The sequence below is a fragment of the Chionomys nivalis genome, chromosome 8 (assembly GCF_950005125.1).
Source record: "Chionomys nivalis chromosome 8, mChiNiv1.1, whole genome shotgun sequence".
In the NCBI taxonomy this organism is placed as follows: Eukaryota; Metazoa; Chordata; class Mammalia; order Rodentia; family Cricetidae; genus Chionomys; species Chionomys nivalis.
The window spans coordinates 21,947,425-21,960,597 of NC_080093.1; the positions used below are offsets into that span (position 1 = coordinate 21,947,425).

The 13,173-nt window shown below is 42.9% G+C and overlaps 1 protein-coding gene across 2 annotated transcripts in view; it reads left to right on the forward strand.

The window, feature by feature from the left end:
• The window catches only part of Myof (myoferlin), a 146,060-nt gene that overhangs the window by 64,928 nt on the left and 67,959 nt on the right, over window positions 1-13,173 (forward strand). The window contains exons 13-19 of one of the 2 annotated variants that reach the window (XM_057777697.1): window positions 823-926; window positions 2,510-2,578; window positions 2,678-2,721; window positions 5,329-5,411; window positions 7,663-7,701; window positions 9,156-9,280; window positions 10,620-10,736. In XM_057777697.1, coding sequence (XP_057633680.1) covers window positions 823-926; window positions 2,510-2,578; window positions 2,678-2,721; window positions 5,329-5,411; window positions 7,663-7,701; window positions 9,156-9,280; window positions 10,620-10,736 — 581 coding nt within the window. The remainder of the gene's footprint in view (window positions 1-822; window positions 927-2,509; window positions 2,579-2,677; window positions 2,722-5,328; window positions 5,412-7,662; window positions 7,702-9,155; window positions 9,281-10,619; window positions 10,737-13,173) is intronic. The other variant, XM_057777696.1, reaches the window with a different exon arrangement.

The window sequence follows — 13,173 nt, forward strand, 5'->3', positions numbered from 1 at the left end:
AGTATAGTCAAGTCTCAATAACTGCATATGTTTCTATTGTATTATGAGGCATATTTAGTGAGAGGCGGAGCACTTTACAGCAAAAGTCTTACAGAGATTCCTCTGGAAGGGACCAAGCGCAGCATCTTTTCTGCCTCCTCTGCTGGGCTCTGGGGCACAGGACTCCTTCCCAAGTCTCCAGGTGGCAGCACAGACCCCTGACGTCCTCAGGATTTCCTTCTTTTCCTCGGAACTCTTCCCTCCTTTCAAAGATTCTAGAATGTTCCCATACTATCTTTCACTCAGAAATGTCTTCAATCAATTAAATTTAGCTTCATATCATTCTTCCTACACTGGCCCATTCAATTGATTTCTGTCCAGTTTGGAGTCCGATGAAACAGAGGCACTCACATGTGCAGTGTGTCGACATGTGAGAGCTACACTGCTTATGAGTATATTGACTTTTCTTACATTTCTCTAAAATGTTATATTGGGCCTTGATATGCATTCTCCAAATTGGACAAAGGCCTGAATTTGACAATTGGCTCTTACCCTAACCAAATAGATATCTGGAATCTTCTTTCTTCTATGAATGATTAGTTCCTTTTAACATAGGAATTTATCAGTTTATTTCTCAAGGCACTCTTGATTATTTTAAGACTTTGCCGGGAGAAAACAGTTCTTTCCTTCCCTCACTCCCACTCCCCTCCCCCACTCTCACCAGAAAAGAGAATTTTTGCTGCTCCCTTGCCACCTCTTCTTAAATCTCTTCCAATGTGTTGTTTAATTTCATTGTTTTAAGAGAGTAGGTTTGATTTCTGCCGTGCGACTTTCCCTTTCCAGTGGACGATGCCTTCTCACAGACGGTGAAGGAAATATTTGGTGGCACCGCAGATAAAAAAAATCTCGTGGACCCGTTCGTAGAAGTCTCGTTTGCTGGGAAAAAGGTTTGTACGTGATCTAAATGTGTGTATCTCTTAGAACAGACATTTAAAGTGCCATGACTTCTTTGGGGGTGAATCCTAGTGGGCCACCCTGCAGAGAGACTGGTTATTTGAATCTGGTTATGCCACGTTTCCCCATGACATTATTTTGGAAGTGAAAAGTATACAGGACTCAAACTAGAAAATTCTGCCTTTCAAAGATTGTGATAGTGAGAGCTGCCACTGCACTGTTCTTGTTATTTCTCAAGTTTAACTATTCCTTTAATCTTGGGCAAAATCTTCCGTCAGCTGTTCATCATTCTGCCGCTGTGCTGAAACACTCTGACTAGAGCATGGTAGTGAAGGAAAGGGTTTGTTTCTGTTTCCAGATCAGTACCCATCATTAAGGGCAGTCAGACAGGGATTGAAGCAGGAACTGGAAACAGAAGCCACAAAGGAACACAGTTCCCAGGCTCATGCTTAGCTAGCTTTCTTACACAGCCCGGGACCACCTGCTTAGGGAATGGTGCTGCCCACAGTGGACCCAGTCATCCTTCATCAATAGGATAGCCGTGGGGGACTAGTTTTATGTAGCTTTGACTATGAGAACAAAGGTTTAGTGTAGTAATAGGAGCGGCGGGGCTGCGTCCCTGGCACCCGGCCGCCCGCATGGCTTATGTCCCAAAATAATTACACAGAAATTGTATTCTTTTAATCACTGCCTGGCCCATTAGTTCCAGCCTCTTATTGGCTAGCTCTTACATATTGATCTACCCCATTTTTAATATTCTGTGTAGTACCACAAGCTGGCTTACCAGAAAAGATCTTAACCTGCATCTCTCTAGAGTGGGAGAATCATGGCGACTCCTGACTCGGCTTCTTTTTCCCAGCATTCTCTTCTGTTTACTCCACCCACCTAAGGGTTGGCCTATCAAATGGGCCTAGGCAGTTTCTTTATTAATTAACCAATAAAAGCAACAGATTAATACAAGACCCACCTCCATCAGTTTAGCTGAGTGAATGCTTTCACACCAGGGCACCATGGTGAGGGAAAAGGAACACAGTTGCCCATATGGAAGAAGTTATCTCAACAAATGATTTATTTATACACTGCTAGGATATCATGGAAGGTAGAAATATCATGATACCACAAAATTTCTTCAGAATTGACAATGACTATCCAAAAGACAAGTGTTCCCAAAGCTCTGCAAGTCGGGTTCTCCATGTGGAGTGTAATACACTCCACTGGATCTGTCTATGGGTCTGTCAGCTGAACTTTTGCTGTATAGTCTTGTGGACTTGTGACAGTACAAAGCCCTGGTTCAGTCCCTGTCACCAAGACGAAAGGGAGGGGATGAGAGAGAGAAAAACAGAGAGGGAGGAGGAGGGGAAAGAGAAGGAGGAAGAAAGGAGGGGGAGGAAAGGGAAGGAAGGGAGGGAGGGAGGGAGGGAGAAAGGGAGGGAGGAAAGGACAGAGGAACGATGTGTAGGTTACTAAATGTCTAACTAATAAGTAGACTGCTAGAGTCACAATCATAGACACACATGATAAACTGTAGCAGTTAGAAATGTGATTACCTACTGTTTTTCTTCGGTGATTTTTGCAGGTTTGCACAAATATAATTGAGAAAAATGCAAACCCCGAATGGAATCAAATTGTCAATCTTCAGATCAAGGTTTGACTTTTTTTTCTTCCATAAAAACTAAGAATATTGACTCCATTAGTTAGTGAATAAGTGGAGAAATAATTGCCTTTTTCTCTTTCACTTTAACAGTTTCCCTCCATGTGTGAAAAAATAAAGCTAACAGTATATGACTGGTGAGTTGGAATGGATTCAGCATTAAGGAGCTAAACATTTGGGGAGCGAGTGCATTGCTTTAACTCTCACCTTTTGGTGTATTTGCTATTCTTCCACAAGAAACCTGAACCTCGAACTGGTGGCAGGGAGTTCTTTAAAAACACAATAAAACAACAAGAACAACAATAATAATAGTAATAATAATACTAATAATAGAAAAGGCTTTTCAGAAAAGTTTTGGATATCTTAGTTCAGTTGTTCATAACAAAATAAGGGAGGTAGTCATCCGAAAATACTCAAAATAAGAAATTAAGGAATTTTAATTCCATCTGGCTTTCCAAAATAGATTTCAGTAAGAGAGTAAATCAATATGTAGGAAGAATCACCAAACTGTCTGAAAATAATTTTTTGTTATTCTAAGAAAGGAAAATTGATAAAGTTGCATTCCCAAAGGCAAAAAAAAAATTTTTTTTTCATTAAGTCAGGCATGGTAGTATGTGTCTGTGATCCCAGAATTTAGAAGACTGGGGGGTATTGTGAGTTCTAGGTCATCCTGGGCTACATAGTAAGACTAGGGTTCAAGAAAAGACAGGAAAAGGGAGAGGGGAAGGAGGAAGGAAGGAGTTTATTGAAGTATTCTTACTAGACTAACTTCTTAGAACAATTGGCCATCATAAGACTGTTAGGGAGGCTACTTGTTGGTTTTCCGGCTGTCCAGACTCCCAAAATAATCACACAGAATCTGTATTAATTGCAAAACTGTTTAGCCAATAGCTTAAGCATATTTCTAGCTAGCTCTTACATTTTTAGTGAAACGAACAAGCAACCTCCCCCCAACATAAGACCACTTATAGAATGTTCTTGTTGAATGGAGTGTTCAAATGATCGTCCCTTAGCCCTCTGAGGAAGAAGCATGGGCAAACGTCATCATCATCTCCATGGTGACTCTGGGGGAGGGGGACAGGGACCGCTCTCAGCTTTACTTCACAGTAAGAACACTGAAGCTCAGAGAGGTCAGGTGACTTGCCCACAGATACTTGATCATTATGGACAGAGTTGAGCTCACGCATGTTGCCTGGTGACCCCATGTTTCTCCTTTGGTCAAATGAATCTGACTTTCATGTTCAGGCCATACTGGTCCCACAACAAGATGGCATGCCAGGTGGAGGAGAACAGCACTTATTTTGTGATCATATTACAACTGGGAGCTGCAGCTGAGGACAATGTCCCTTCTTTAATGTAAAGTTTCAAGGCATTGGGGATCCTCAGGTCATAGACTGTAGGAGATCCCAGGGCCAAAGCCACCCTCAGGAGTATGGAGTTAGACCCTACATGGTTCTGCTATCCACTCTGGCCTATTGACCCTAGAGCTGGGTGAGGTAGGTTGAACCATCCCAGTGTTACCTGTGGTCTCTGTGAATGTGGGCATCCCTGTCTCCTGCCCCCTCCAAAAATGAGTATACACAAAAGACCCCCAGTTTCACTGAGGAACCCTTGGACCGAAGTCTGAGATTGCATATACTAAAGGGTATTTGAAGAACTAAGGTAAAGGTAAAGATTCTAAATCCATCTGAAAGACAGAAAAGATTCAAACCTCATGTTTGTGATTTAATAGCTGGATATAATATTTTTCTAACAAATTACTTGAATTGGTTATTTCCTTTAAGATATTATTCTATGATCTTTTCCAAAAAACACTGAGCATTAGGCTTCAGAATGGACATGCTCTAGATGGCTAATGAAAAAAGGAATGGAACAGACCAATGTTCATGTACATGCCAAACCGAAGGCCTCTCTAGGGTGTCTACAGAAGGGCACGCATTGACATTTGTACTTGTAGTGAATATTGGCAAAACTTTTCCCACAGTTTAGGTAAAATTTAAGTTTTAGTCAAGCAGCTGTGCTTTGAGAAACAGCATTTGTCATATAGTAGGCGTTCAATACATATTTGAATTTAATTAGAAGAGACTTTTTCTCTCTTTGATAGAACCCTAGATACAGCCTATTATACTTGTTAAGCCATTTAAGTCACCATAAAAATTGCTGTGGACATGGTAAGTCATATCTGACTAGTTTACACACCATAATTACAGTCCACTCATGATCCCATAATGTAACATCATATAAACTGAAGTGAGGCCATTTGAAAATCCTTTGACTTTTCTGTGAATCTCAGCTTCATGACAGCAGAATGAACGGTCCAACTGGAGCAGGGTTTCTAGAGTGGCTGGAGAGTCATCTAGACTCGCGGGCTGTGTACACATTCCTGGACGCTAGACCAGGTTTCCTGAATTGAACATGGACAGATGAGGGTGGGAACATTCCACACAGTCCGTAAGTACAGTAAAGATTGAGGCCACTGGACAGGATTCTTCTAACTCTTCCGTTGAGATTATTGAAATGACCCAGGTGGTGGTGGTGGCACAGGCTTTTAATGCCAGTGATCAAGAGGCAGGTGGATTTCTGTGAGTTTGAGGCCAGCCAGGTCTACAAAGTGAGTTCCAGGACAGCCAGAGCTGTTACACAGAGAAACCCTGTCTCGCCAAAAACGAAAAAACAACCACCAAGATGATTGAAATAAAGGTATAACTTTCCAGGCAGAAGGTGTAACTTCTTGTTTTGCACAGGGACCGGCTTACCAAAAATGATGTCGTTGGGACAACGTACCTATATCTCTCTAAAATTGCCGCCTCTGGGGGAGAAGTAGAAGGTAAGTCCCTTGAGGGTCAGAACGAGACTGGACTCAAAGCTTCTAGAGGTGCTCTAGTAGTGCCGTGGTTAGTGAGTAGTAGTGCTTACACAGAAAGCATGAGCTGAGGTGGTTACCTAGAAACAGGCTTGATGTCTTAAAAGGCAAGTATGTTTGGGCACAGGACTGTGACTGCAGTTGCAGAGGGGACTAAGACAGGAGAATCACATGCTCACGGCCTGCCTGAGCTACAAGGAAGTTTCCCTCTAGCCTAGGCTACTAACACAACCCTGTGTCAAAACAGGAATGAAAGGACTGGCCGTGTAGCTAACCAGCAGAGTGTGTACTTAGGGAATACAAAGCACTGGACTCAATCCATAGCATCCCCACCCCCAGAAAACTCGCCCTATATACACACAGAAGCCCAGTGAGTCCAGTGAGCTGTGACAGTGGCATAAAATAATTAATGATGGAAGCAAAGAACAATTTAAAACTGTTTAGCTCTCTTGCTCCCATCCAAACCCTTTTTGCCAGGAGCTGTTTTAGAATTGTCTTGCTTGTCAGTATAGTGCCCACACATCGCTGTGCCTGCTGTTGTGGTTTGGTGCATATCCAGGGAAGTACTTAGTTAGATAAGAAGAAAAATTAACATCAGCACATTAATGCCTGCAGCTCGAGTTTCCCAGGGGCCAGTAGATTAAACATGTTGAGGAAAGTGAGGTAATTTGGAATAAGACTTTTGTCTTGAGAAGCTGAAGTTTCCTTTTATCCTAATTTTATGTGTTTTAAGAAGAGCATCAATATGGGGGTGGGGAAATGGCTCAGTGTTAAGAACATTTACTGCTCTTGCCTGGGACCCAGGTTTGGTTCTCAGTACCTTCAAGGTGGCTACAACCATCAGTAACTCCAGTTCCAGGGGCTCTGATGCCCTTTTCAGGCCTCTACAGGCACTGTACATGTATGATCCACATATACACATGCAGGCAAAACACATAAAATAGCAAGTAAATCGTATCAATCATAACCAATGTCAAGAACCTGGAAGGTCCTAAAGATAGGATTTTAAAAAGCCACTGGTTCCCGATCTTGAGATGTTAAAAAGAAAGACAATTATAAATCTCAGGAGAGACAAACAGAAATGCATGGTTCAAATATAAAGTCATGTGTAGCACTAATTTAAGCAAACAGTTGAAAGCCAGAATGAGATTGCACCTGCACGTTCTCTGCTGGAGGGATCCCAAGACTGGAGCTTCAGCAAAGAAAATGAAACGGTAGCCCCTTTCTCTGCAGAAAAAAACAACGGATTAAGATAATAATTATTTATTTTATTTCTTTTAAGCCCACAGCCCTAACTCTGAACAGAGCATAAAGGCCATCACCCTTCTCAAATGTAAAACACAAGCACAGAACATAGAGATGAAAAGTGAACTGAGGAAGGGCAGGAGTGCTCGGAGGCTCTTTGTGTGGAGTGGGCATTATAGATGAACCACTATAGGTTAAAAACAAATCAGTAGAGGCTCAAAAGGGGCACATCTGTAGAGAGAATGGCAAAGGCAACCCAATCCATTTATTATGTAAGAATTCATTAAATACTATCTCAAGGTAGTGGTTCAAGAAATACCGGTAAAAGTATTTTTACTTCATGATAGCATCAGAACCAAACCCAGACATTGTTAGAGGCAGTTTCAACCCCCTTCTCGGAGAATTTCTGCCATTGCAGGTCCTACAGACAGCCTGGTTCGGGGCCTGAGAACGACAAGGAGCTGCCTCCCCCCACCCTGTGCTTCCCCTCATCCCCCACTCCATGTACACAAAGAAACAAACCTTGCTTTGCATCACATAATCCAGGGCTAACTACAGGTGTTTGCTTATATCACCTCAAACCAAATTAACTTGCATTTTCTGGCCATGGGCCCAGCTAAAGACATGTAAATGTTGTATTAAAAGCATGCCCTGTTGTTAACTTCACCTGCTTCCTATGGCTATGGGAACCCAGGTCTTCTCAAATGCCAGCTGCTTGACGCTGGTGAATTTGGGTTATTCACATGTGCTGGCTTTACCACTTGTGACAAAGCTTTTCATCCAGTTGACATGTAACTGGTAAGACTAGGACGATGAATTCGAAAGGCTCACGGGATTTGGAGGTGAACTGGGGATTCCCTGCTGTTGCTAAGCTGCTTACTCAGCACGGAATACGATTAACTTTGCGATGTGTGTTTTTATACTGTCCATGTTTCTCTTGTTTTTAACCAATCATATTTTTACTACATAGATCTCTCCTCTTCGGGAACTGGGGCTGCATCATATACAGGTTTACGCTTTGTAATTTTGCTGTCTTCTAGAGCTTTCTATCTACCGTCATCTTACTGAGAGTATATTGATTGACTGCTTGCCTTAGAACCTTCTTTTGGTGTTTCACTGTCTCAAATGCAGTTTTGCTAGAGTTAGGATGTTTCATGAGTTGTGTGTGCTTGTCCTGCATGACTAAAAATTGAAAATCAATTTGATAGGCAGCCTTTGTGCCATGTTTCATCTTTCATCTTGATACACACCATTCTGTGTGGCTTTACTGCAAATAATTGTTTGGAGACATGATGCTTTCTGTGATTGCTTATGCTCAATGGGTAGAGATGCTGGGAGCTACTAAGTCAACAATTCTGATAACGTGTGAAGTACCTCCACCCCACCTTTGAAGTCAGTCTCTAGGTTGGAAGATGAGAGTATTTTCCACTTCTCATGCCTCCCCAGTAGGAGATATTGTAACACGTCTTTGAGTTGTGCAGAACTCGCCATTTTTTGCAAGTTTGCTGTTTGTTGGCCATCACAGTCCTCTTAAAGCAGATGTCATTGTTCCTCTAATGGATGAGGATTCTGAGTTAGAGAAGCAACTGTCGAGTATGAATGTTTTCTCTGAGACGCTCTGTTTCAGTCCTTTATTCCTAACCAACACTCTGGCCCTCTCCACCACTGAATGTTAAAGACATAAAATCAAACTAATGAACCAAATTTGATCTCCATGTATTGCCCAAGAATGCTTCTAACTCTGCTTTTTGGAGAAAAAAATCCATTGCTCTTCCACTTGGAAGCCTTCAGACTGTTGACAGAAGCGCTTGTCTTCCCCGTGGTCACCCATGATTTCCTCTGGATTTGACTATTTCCTTATGTTGCCTTCATAATCTTTATTGAGGGGTAATCTTACTGAGTCCAGGTAGCAGAGACAGAGTTTATCCAAGTAGCAGCGACAGAGTCAATGAATGGCAACCTACTTAACACTTCTGAACACCATATGGTCTTAGAACATAAGGAACTCAATTGAGATATTTAAGATTTTCAGTGTACTTTTAACAGCACCTACCATACTCCTTGAGGTTAAGTGACATCTTTATGGGTGGCATTAAATAAATCTGGCACATCATTTAAATGACTTCTTAAAACAATATCATCTTTTACTCCAAATATGACAAAATATTTCATGTCAGTTGTAAACTTGCAAAAAATGTGAAGATCGATCTATGATTCTTTCATTTAAATAGCATTATTTTGTAAGAATAGGTTTTCTAAATTATCCCATTTTTTTGTCTAACATCTTAAAGCAATAGTAAAATGGAAATATGGCAGGTCCCACGGTATTTATAATTTTCACTAATACAACTAATTTACAAACTAGAGAAAAACTTCATCTCACCTAACTGACTACTAACTAACTTTATTTCCACAGTGTGAGTGTAAAAGACATTAAATCTAATAGTGATGTTTATGTCTCAGCAAACACAGGAGAGACAGAGGTGGGCTTTGTCCCCACATTTGGACCATGTTATCTGAACCTTTACGGAAGCCCCAGAGAGTACACAGGATTCCCAGATCCCTACGATGAACTGAATACAGGGAAGGTTAGTTTCTCAGTGAAGGGTGTGGTTAACGGATGCTGGTTAATGGGGTTCCTTCTTATAATAGCAATAAACATCTCAAGTAGGGGCACTAACATTCCCCACCGCTAACTCACACTTATAATCCAGCTGATAAAGTGTTAACTGAGAGATGTCTCACACTTCTTAAAGACTTAGAATTAGAGGTTTCTGGAAGGTCAGGCATGGCAGTCCACACCTTTAATCCCAGAACACAGGAGGCAGAAGTAGATGGAGCTCTGTGATCTTGATGCCAGCCTGGTTTATATAATGAGTTCTAGGCCAACCAGAGCTACATAGCAAGACTCTGTCCTAAAAAAGGAAAGAAAAGACAGATTCTGGCAACCAAGTAATCAAGTAATGGGGTAAGTGGCACATCCATGTCTGTCCAGTCTTCAACTTGACATTGATGGAAACATCAGGAGCCTATGCTGGCCTTCTTAGGAAGACCCTTCACGGCTTCGTTCCCATGCATGTTCCAGGACTGGCAGTGGCACGACCGTGGAGACACCACGCTGTCCTTGATCTCCATTTCACTGACGGGAAACTCTCTTTGGATCATAGTAGATGTGGTCAAATGTCTTTTGATTATCCCCCCAAACTCAAAAAAACAAACAAACAAAAAAAGTTTTATAAATGACCCTGGGAAGGGAACAGTGGGGACAGTGAGGAATTGGGAGCCTTTCATTTCCCTCCAGCAGATTCTATGAACAACACTGTTGAGCGTGGTGGGAGGAGTATGCACCCTTGACTCATATTTCGTCACACCCGGAGCATCCTTTGTCTCTCGGCCACTCTGAGACTTGGCTGGTGCCGCACAGCAGTTTCTTTATTATGAGAAGTGGAGAAAAAGATCCAAGTTAATAAATGCAAACGCAGGGCTGTTCTGATGAACTAAGATGGAGGAGACTTTGAGCCTAGACCCCTCACCACCCTGATTGAGGAACTCCCTCCAGACCCAGAGCATGACTTCAGAACTGCTGGCCTTGGTCAAGATAAGACCTTTTCTGCCCTAGCATCTCATGGCATTGTTTGGAATCCACCTGAAATTAAATGGCTCTTCTTTCAGATAGTAAAGTCTTAGGTTAGTAGGAATTGCTAGCTGATTCACTAGAGAGGTTGGGACCATGAAGATAGCAACACACACACACACACACACACACAGAGAGAGAGAGAGAGACAGAGACAGAGAGAGAGACAGAGAGAGAGACAGAGAGACAGAGAGACAGAGAGAGAGAGAGAGAGAGAGAGAGAGAGGAGAGGGAGAGGGAGAGGGAGAGAGAAAGACTGCCTATGGGGATAATCCTGTGTTCTTGCCTTCCAGGGAGAAGGTGTAGCCTACAGAGGCAGGATCTTGGTTGAACTGACCACTTTCCTTGAAAAGAAACCACCAGAAAAGAAGCTTGAGCCCATTTCAAATGATGACCTTCTGGTTGTTGAGGTAAATGTTAGTGTGAACGTTGCATGGGATGGAAGGGATTGAGGGCACCAAGGGTTATCTATAGGAGAATTGGAGAAAGACTGGCTTCGTAGTCAGTCCCCCCAACATTCGCTCACGTATCTATGACAACCCTATGAAGATAATGAGGCTTGCTTCAGCCACTGAGATGTTAATAGGTGTATCGGCCTTTGGCACTCTGACCAAAATTGCTGGACACTTAGTTTCAGGGCAGAAGGACTCATTTTTGGCTCACTGTTTCTAACGGTTTGGCTCATGGTTGAATAGTCCCACGCAAACTGGACAGAACAGCATCAGGGAAGGAGTGTGTGGTTGAGGGGTTTCTTCACTGTGGACAGGCAGCAGAAGGTGGGGGGGACAGAGAAAGAGGCCAGGATCTTCCAGTCCCTGTGATCTGCTTTCTCTGCCTCCTACTGTTACCAACTCCCAATTATGTCATCATGATATAAATACAAGGGATAATTGTAGTTATTCTGTACAAGGGGAAACTTGGTGGGTGAGCAAGAGACAAATACGCCACGCAGACAGAGCTTAAGTGGGGAGTTTATTGAGAGAAGGGGAAAGTGGGGAGGAGAGAGAGAGAGAGATGCAGAGAGGAAGAGATATAGGAAGAAGAGAGAGGTAGGCGGAGTTTTATCTTTTAAAGGGACATTGTACTATTGTCTGCCATGCATGCACTGTGTGATGCACTCTCAGGTCCTCAAAGGGTGGACCCGGGTTTGCCTGGACACTAACAATAATCTATTAATTACAACCAAGACTTCATGATCTATTCTTTCTGGAAACACAAAGAAACACCCAGAGGCGCAACTAATCCTAGATTTATTAATCCAATCGAGTTCTAAATCAAGACTGACCACCGATACTCCACTGTCCCTAGCTAGAACAGAGTGCCCAAACAGTGCCCTTGGGTGGAGAGGATATGAGGAAGAGCTCCCTCCCCGGATGACACAGGTGCCAAGTAAGCAATGAGATGCTGACATGAAGTGGCTTTCTCAGAGCCTAGGGGTTCAGGCTGTTTCTGTTAATCCTGAGATTGGCTGGAGAAAAACCAGTTCTACCACTTTGAGCCAAATTTAAAGCAAGCTTTTATTAAAATATTAAATATTGAAGAAAATGAAACTTTCCAGCCTAGTGGCCCTGAGACGTGTGGTCGAGAGTTTTTAATGGACAAAACTTATAAGCCACTGTACTTTCCCATGAGGCTTTGCTGTCGTTTTCGAAGAACTACAGCTCCCAGAATCCCAAGATGTTACCTAGTCCTTGGGCAGATGGGGTTTACATGTTAACTTAGGGTATAGCAGTTTCTAAGTCCCTTATTATCAGCCTTCCTGTCCATTTCCAGCCTGCCTTCTTACTGCTAGACCCAGTCGGTGCCTTGAACACTTCTTTATCTCAACTTCTCATAAGTTCTCAGCTAACCCAAGGCAGTTTCCTTCCTTGAAGTAAACTAATGTCGCCCGCTGTAAACTCTGCCCCCTTTTAGCGTGACTGACAGGGCGAACGTCTACTCATTTTAGCGGAGACTTTTCGGTTTCCCCTTCACTCCGTGACCTTGCACCAAGTTCACCTCCTGCACTAGGACAATGAAGTCGAGCTAGTATCTAAAGCAGGACTGATGGACTTTTCCATTCGACACGTTTAGAACGTCTGCACCGGGTTCGTTCCTTTCACGCCTTCAAGAGCAAAGGATAATGCTCCCCCGTTCTTCCTGGGGGTTGCCTTTCCCTTCCCCCCCTTACTTACCCCTTATTTATCCTTTGTGGGAAGCAAGCCACAGGGCACAACTCTACACAGGAAAAGAAGTATTTCTCCCCGCAAGTTAGCAAAGATCATAGCCTTTCTTCTCTCTTGGACGTTTATATTACCATACAGAACAATCAGTTTAGGTGATATAAATGGCAAAAGAACCACAGTAGTCATTTTCTTTTAAATGTAGTTAAGGATGCACCCATGAAATTTTCCAAAAAGAAGGCTAGATGATCTGCCTCGAATGTAAGTTCATATGTCCTGATTCTAGAGGCAGACATATGAAAGATGGGTAACATTGGCTGTAACTTGAGATCTGGGGTCACCTAGACGATCTCTCAGCACGCCTGTGGTAGAACTGTTAGACTTGGCTCACTGAAACAAGTGGAATGACCCACCCCAAATGCGGGAAGCACTGTCCCATGGGTTGGGGTTCTGAGCTGATTAAAACGAAAAGGCCAACTGAGCACGGCAGTCACCTCATCCTGCTTTATGTCGGCCTAAGCAGTGTGAGCAGCCACCCCAAGCTCCTGCTACTGTGCCTTCCTCACTATTCACAAAATGTAAGACAAAATTAACACCCCTTTACGAATTTTAAGTGCCCATTTGTCTGCAAGAGGGTGTTGGATCCCCTGGAGTTATGGAGAGTTGTGAGCTAGCATGTGGGAAT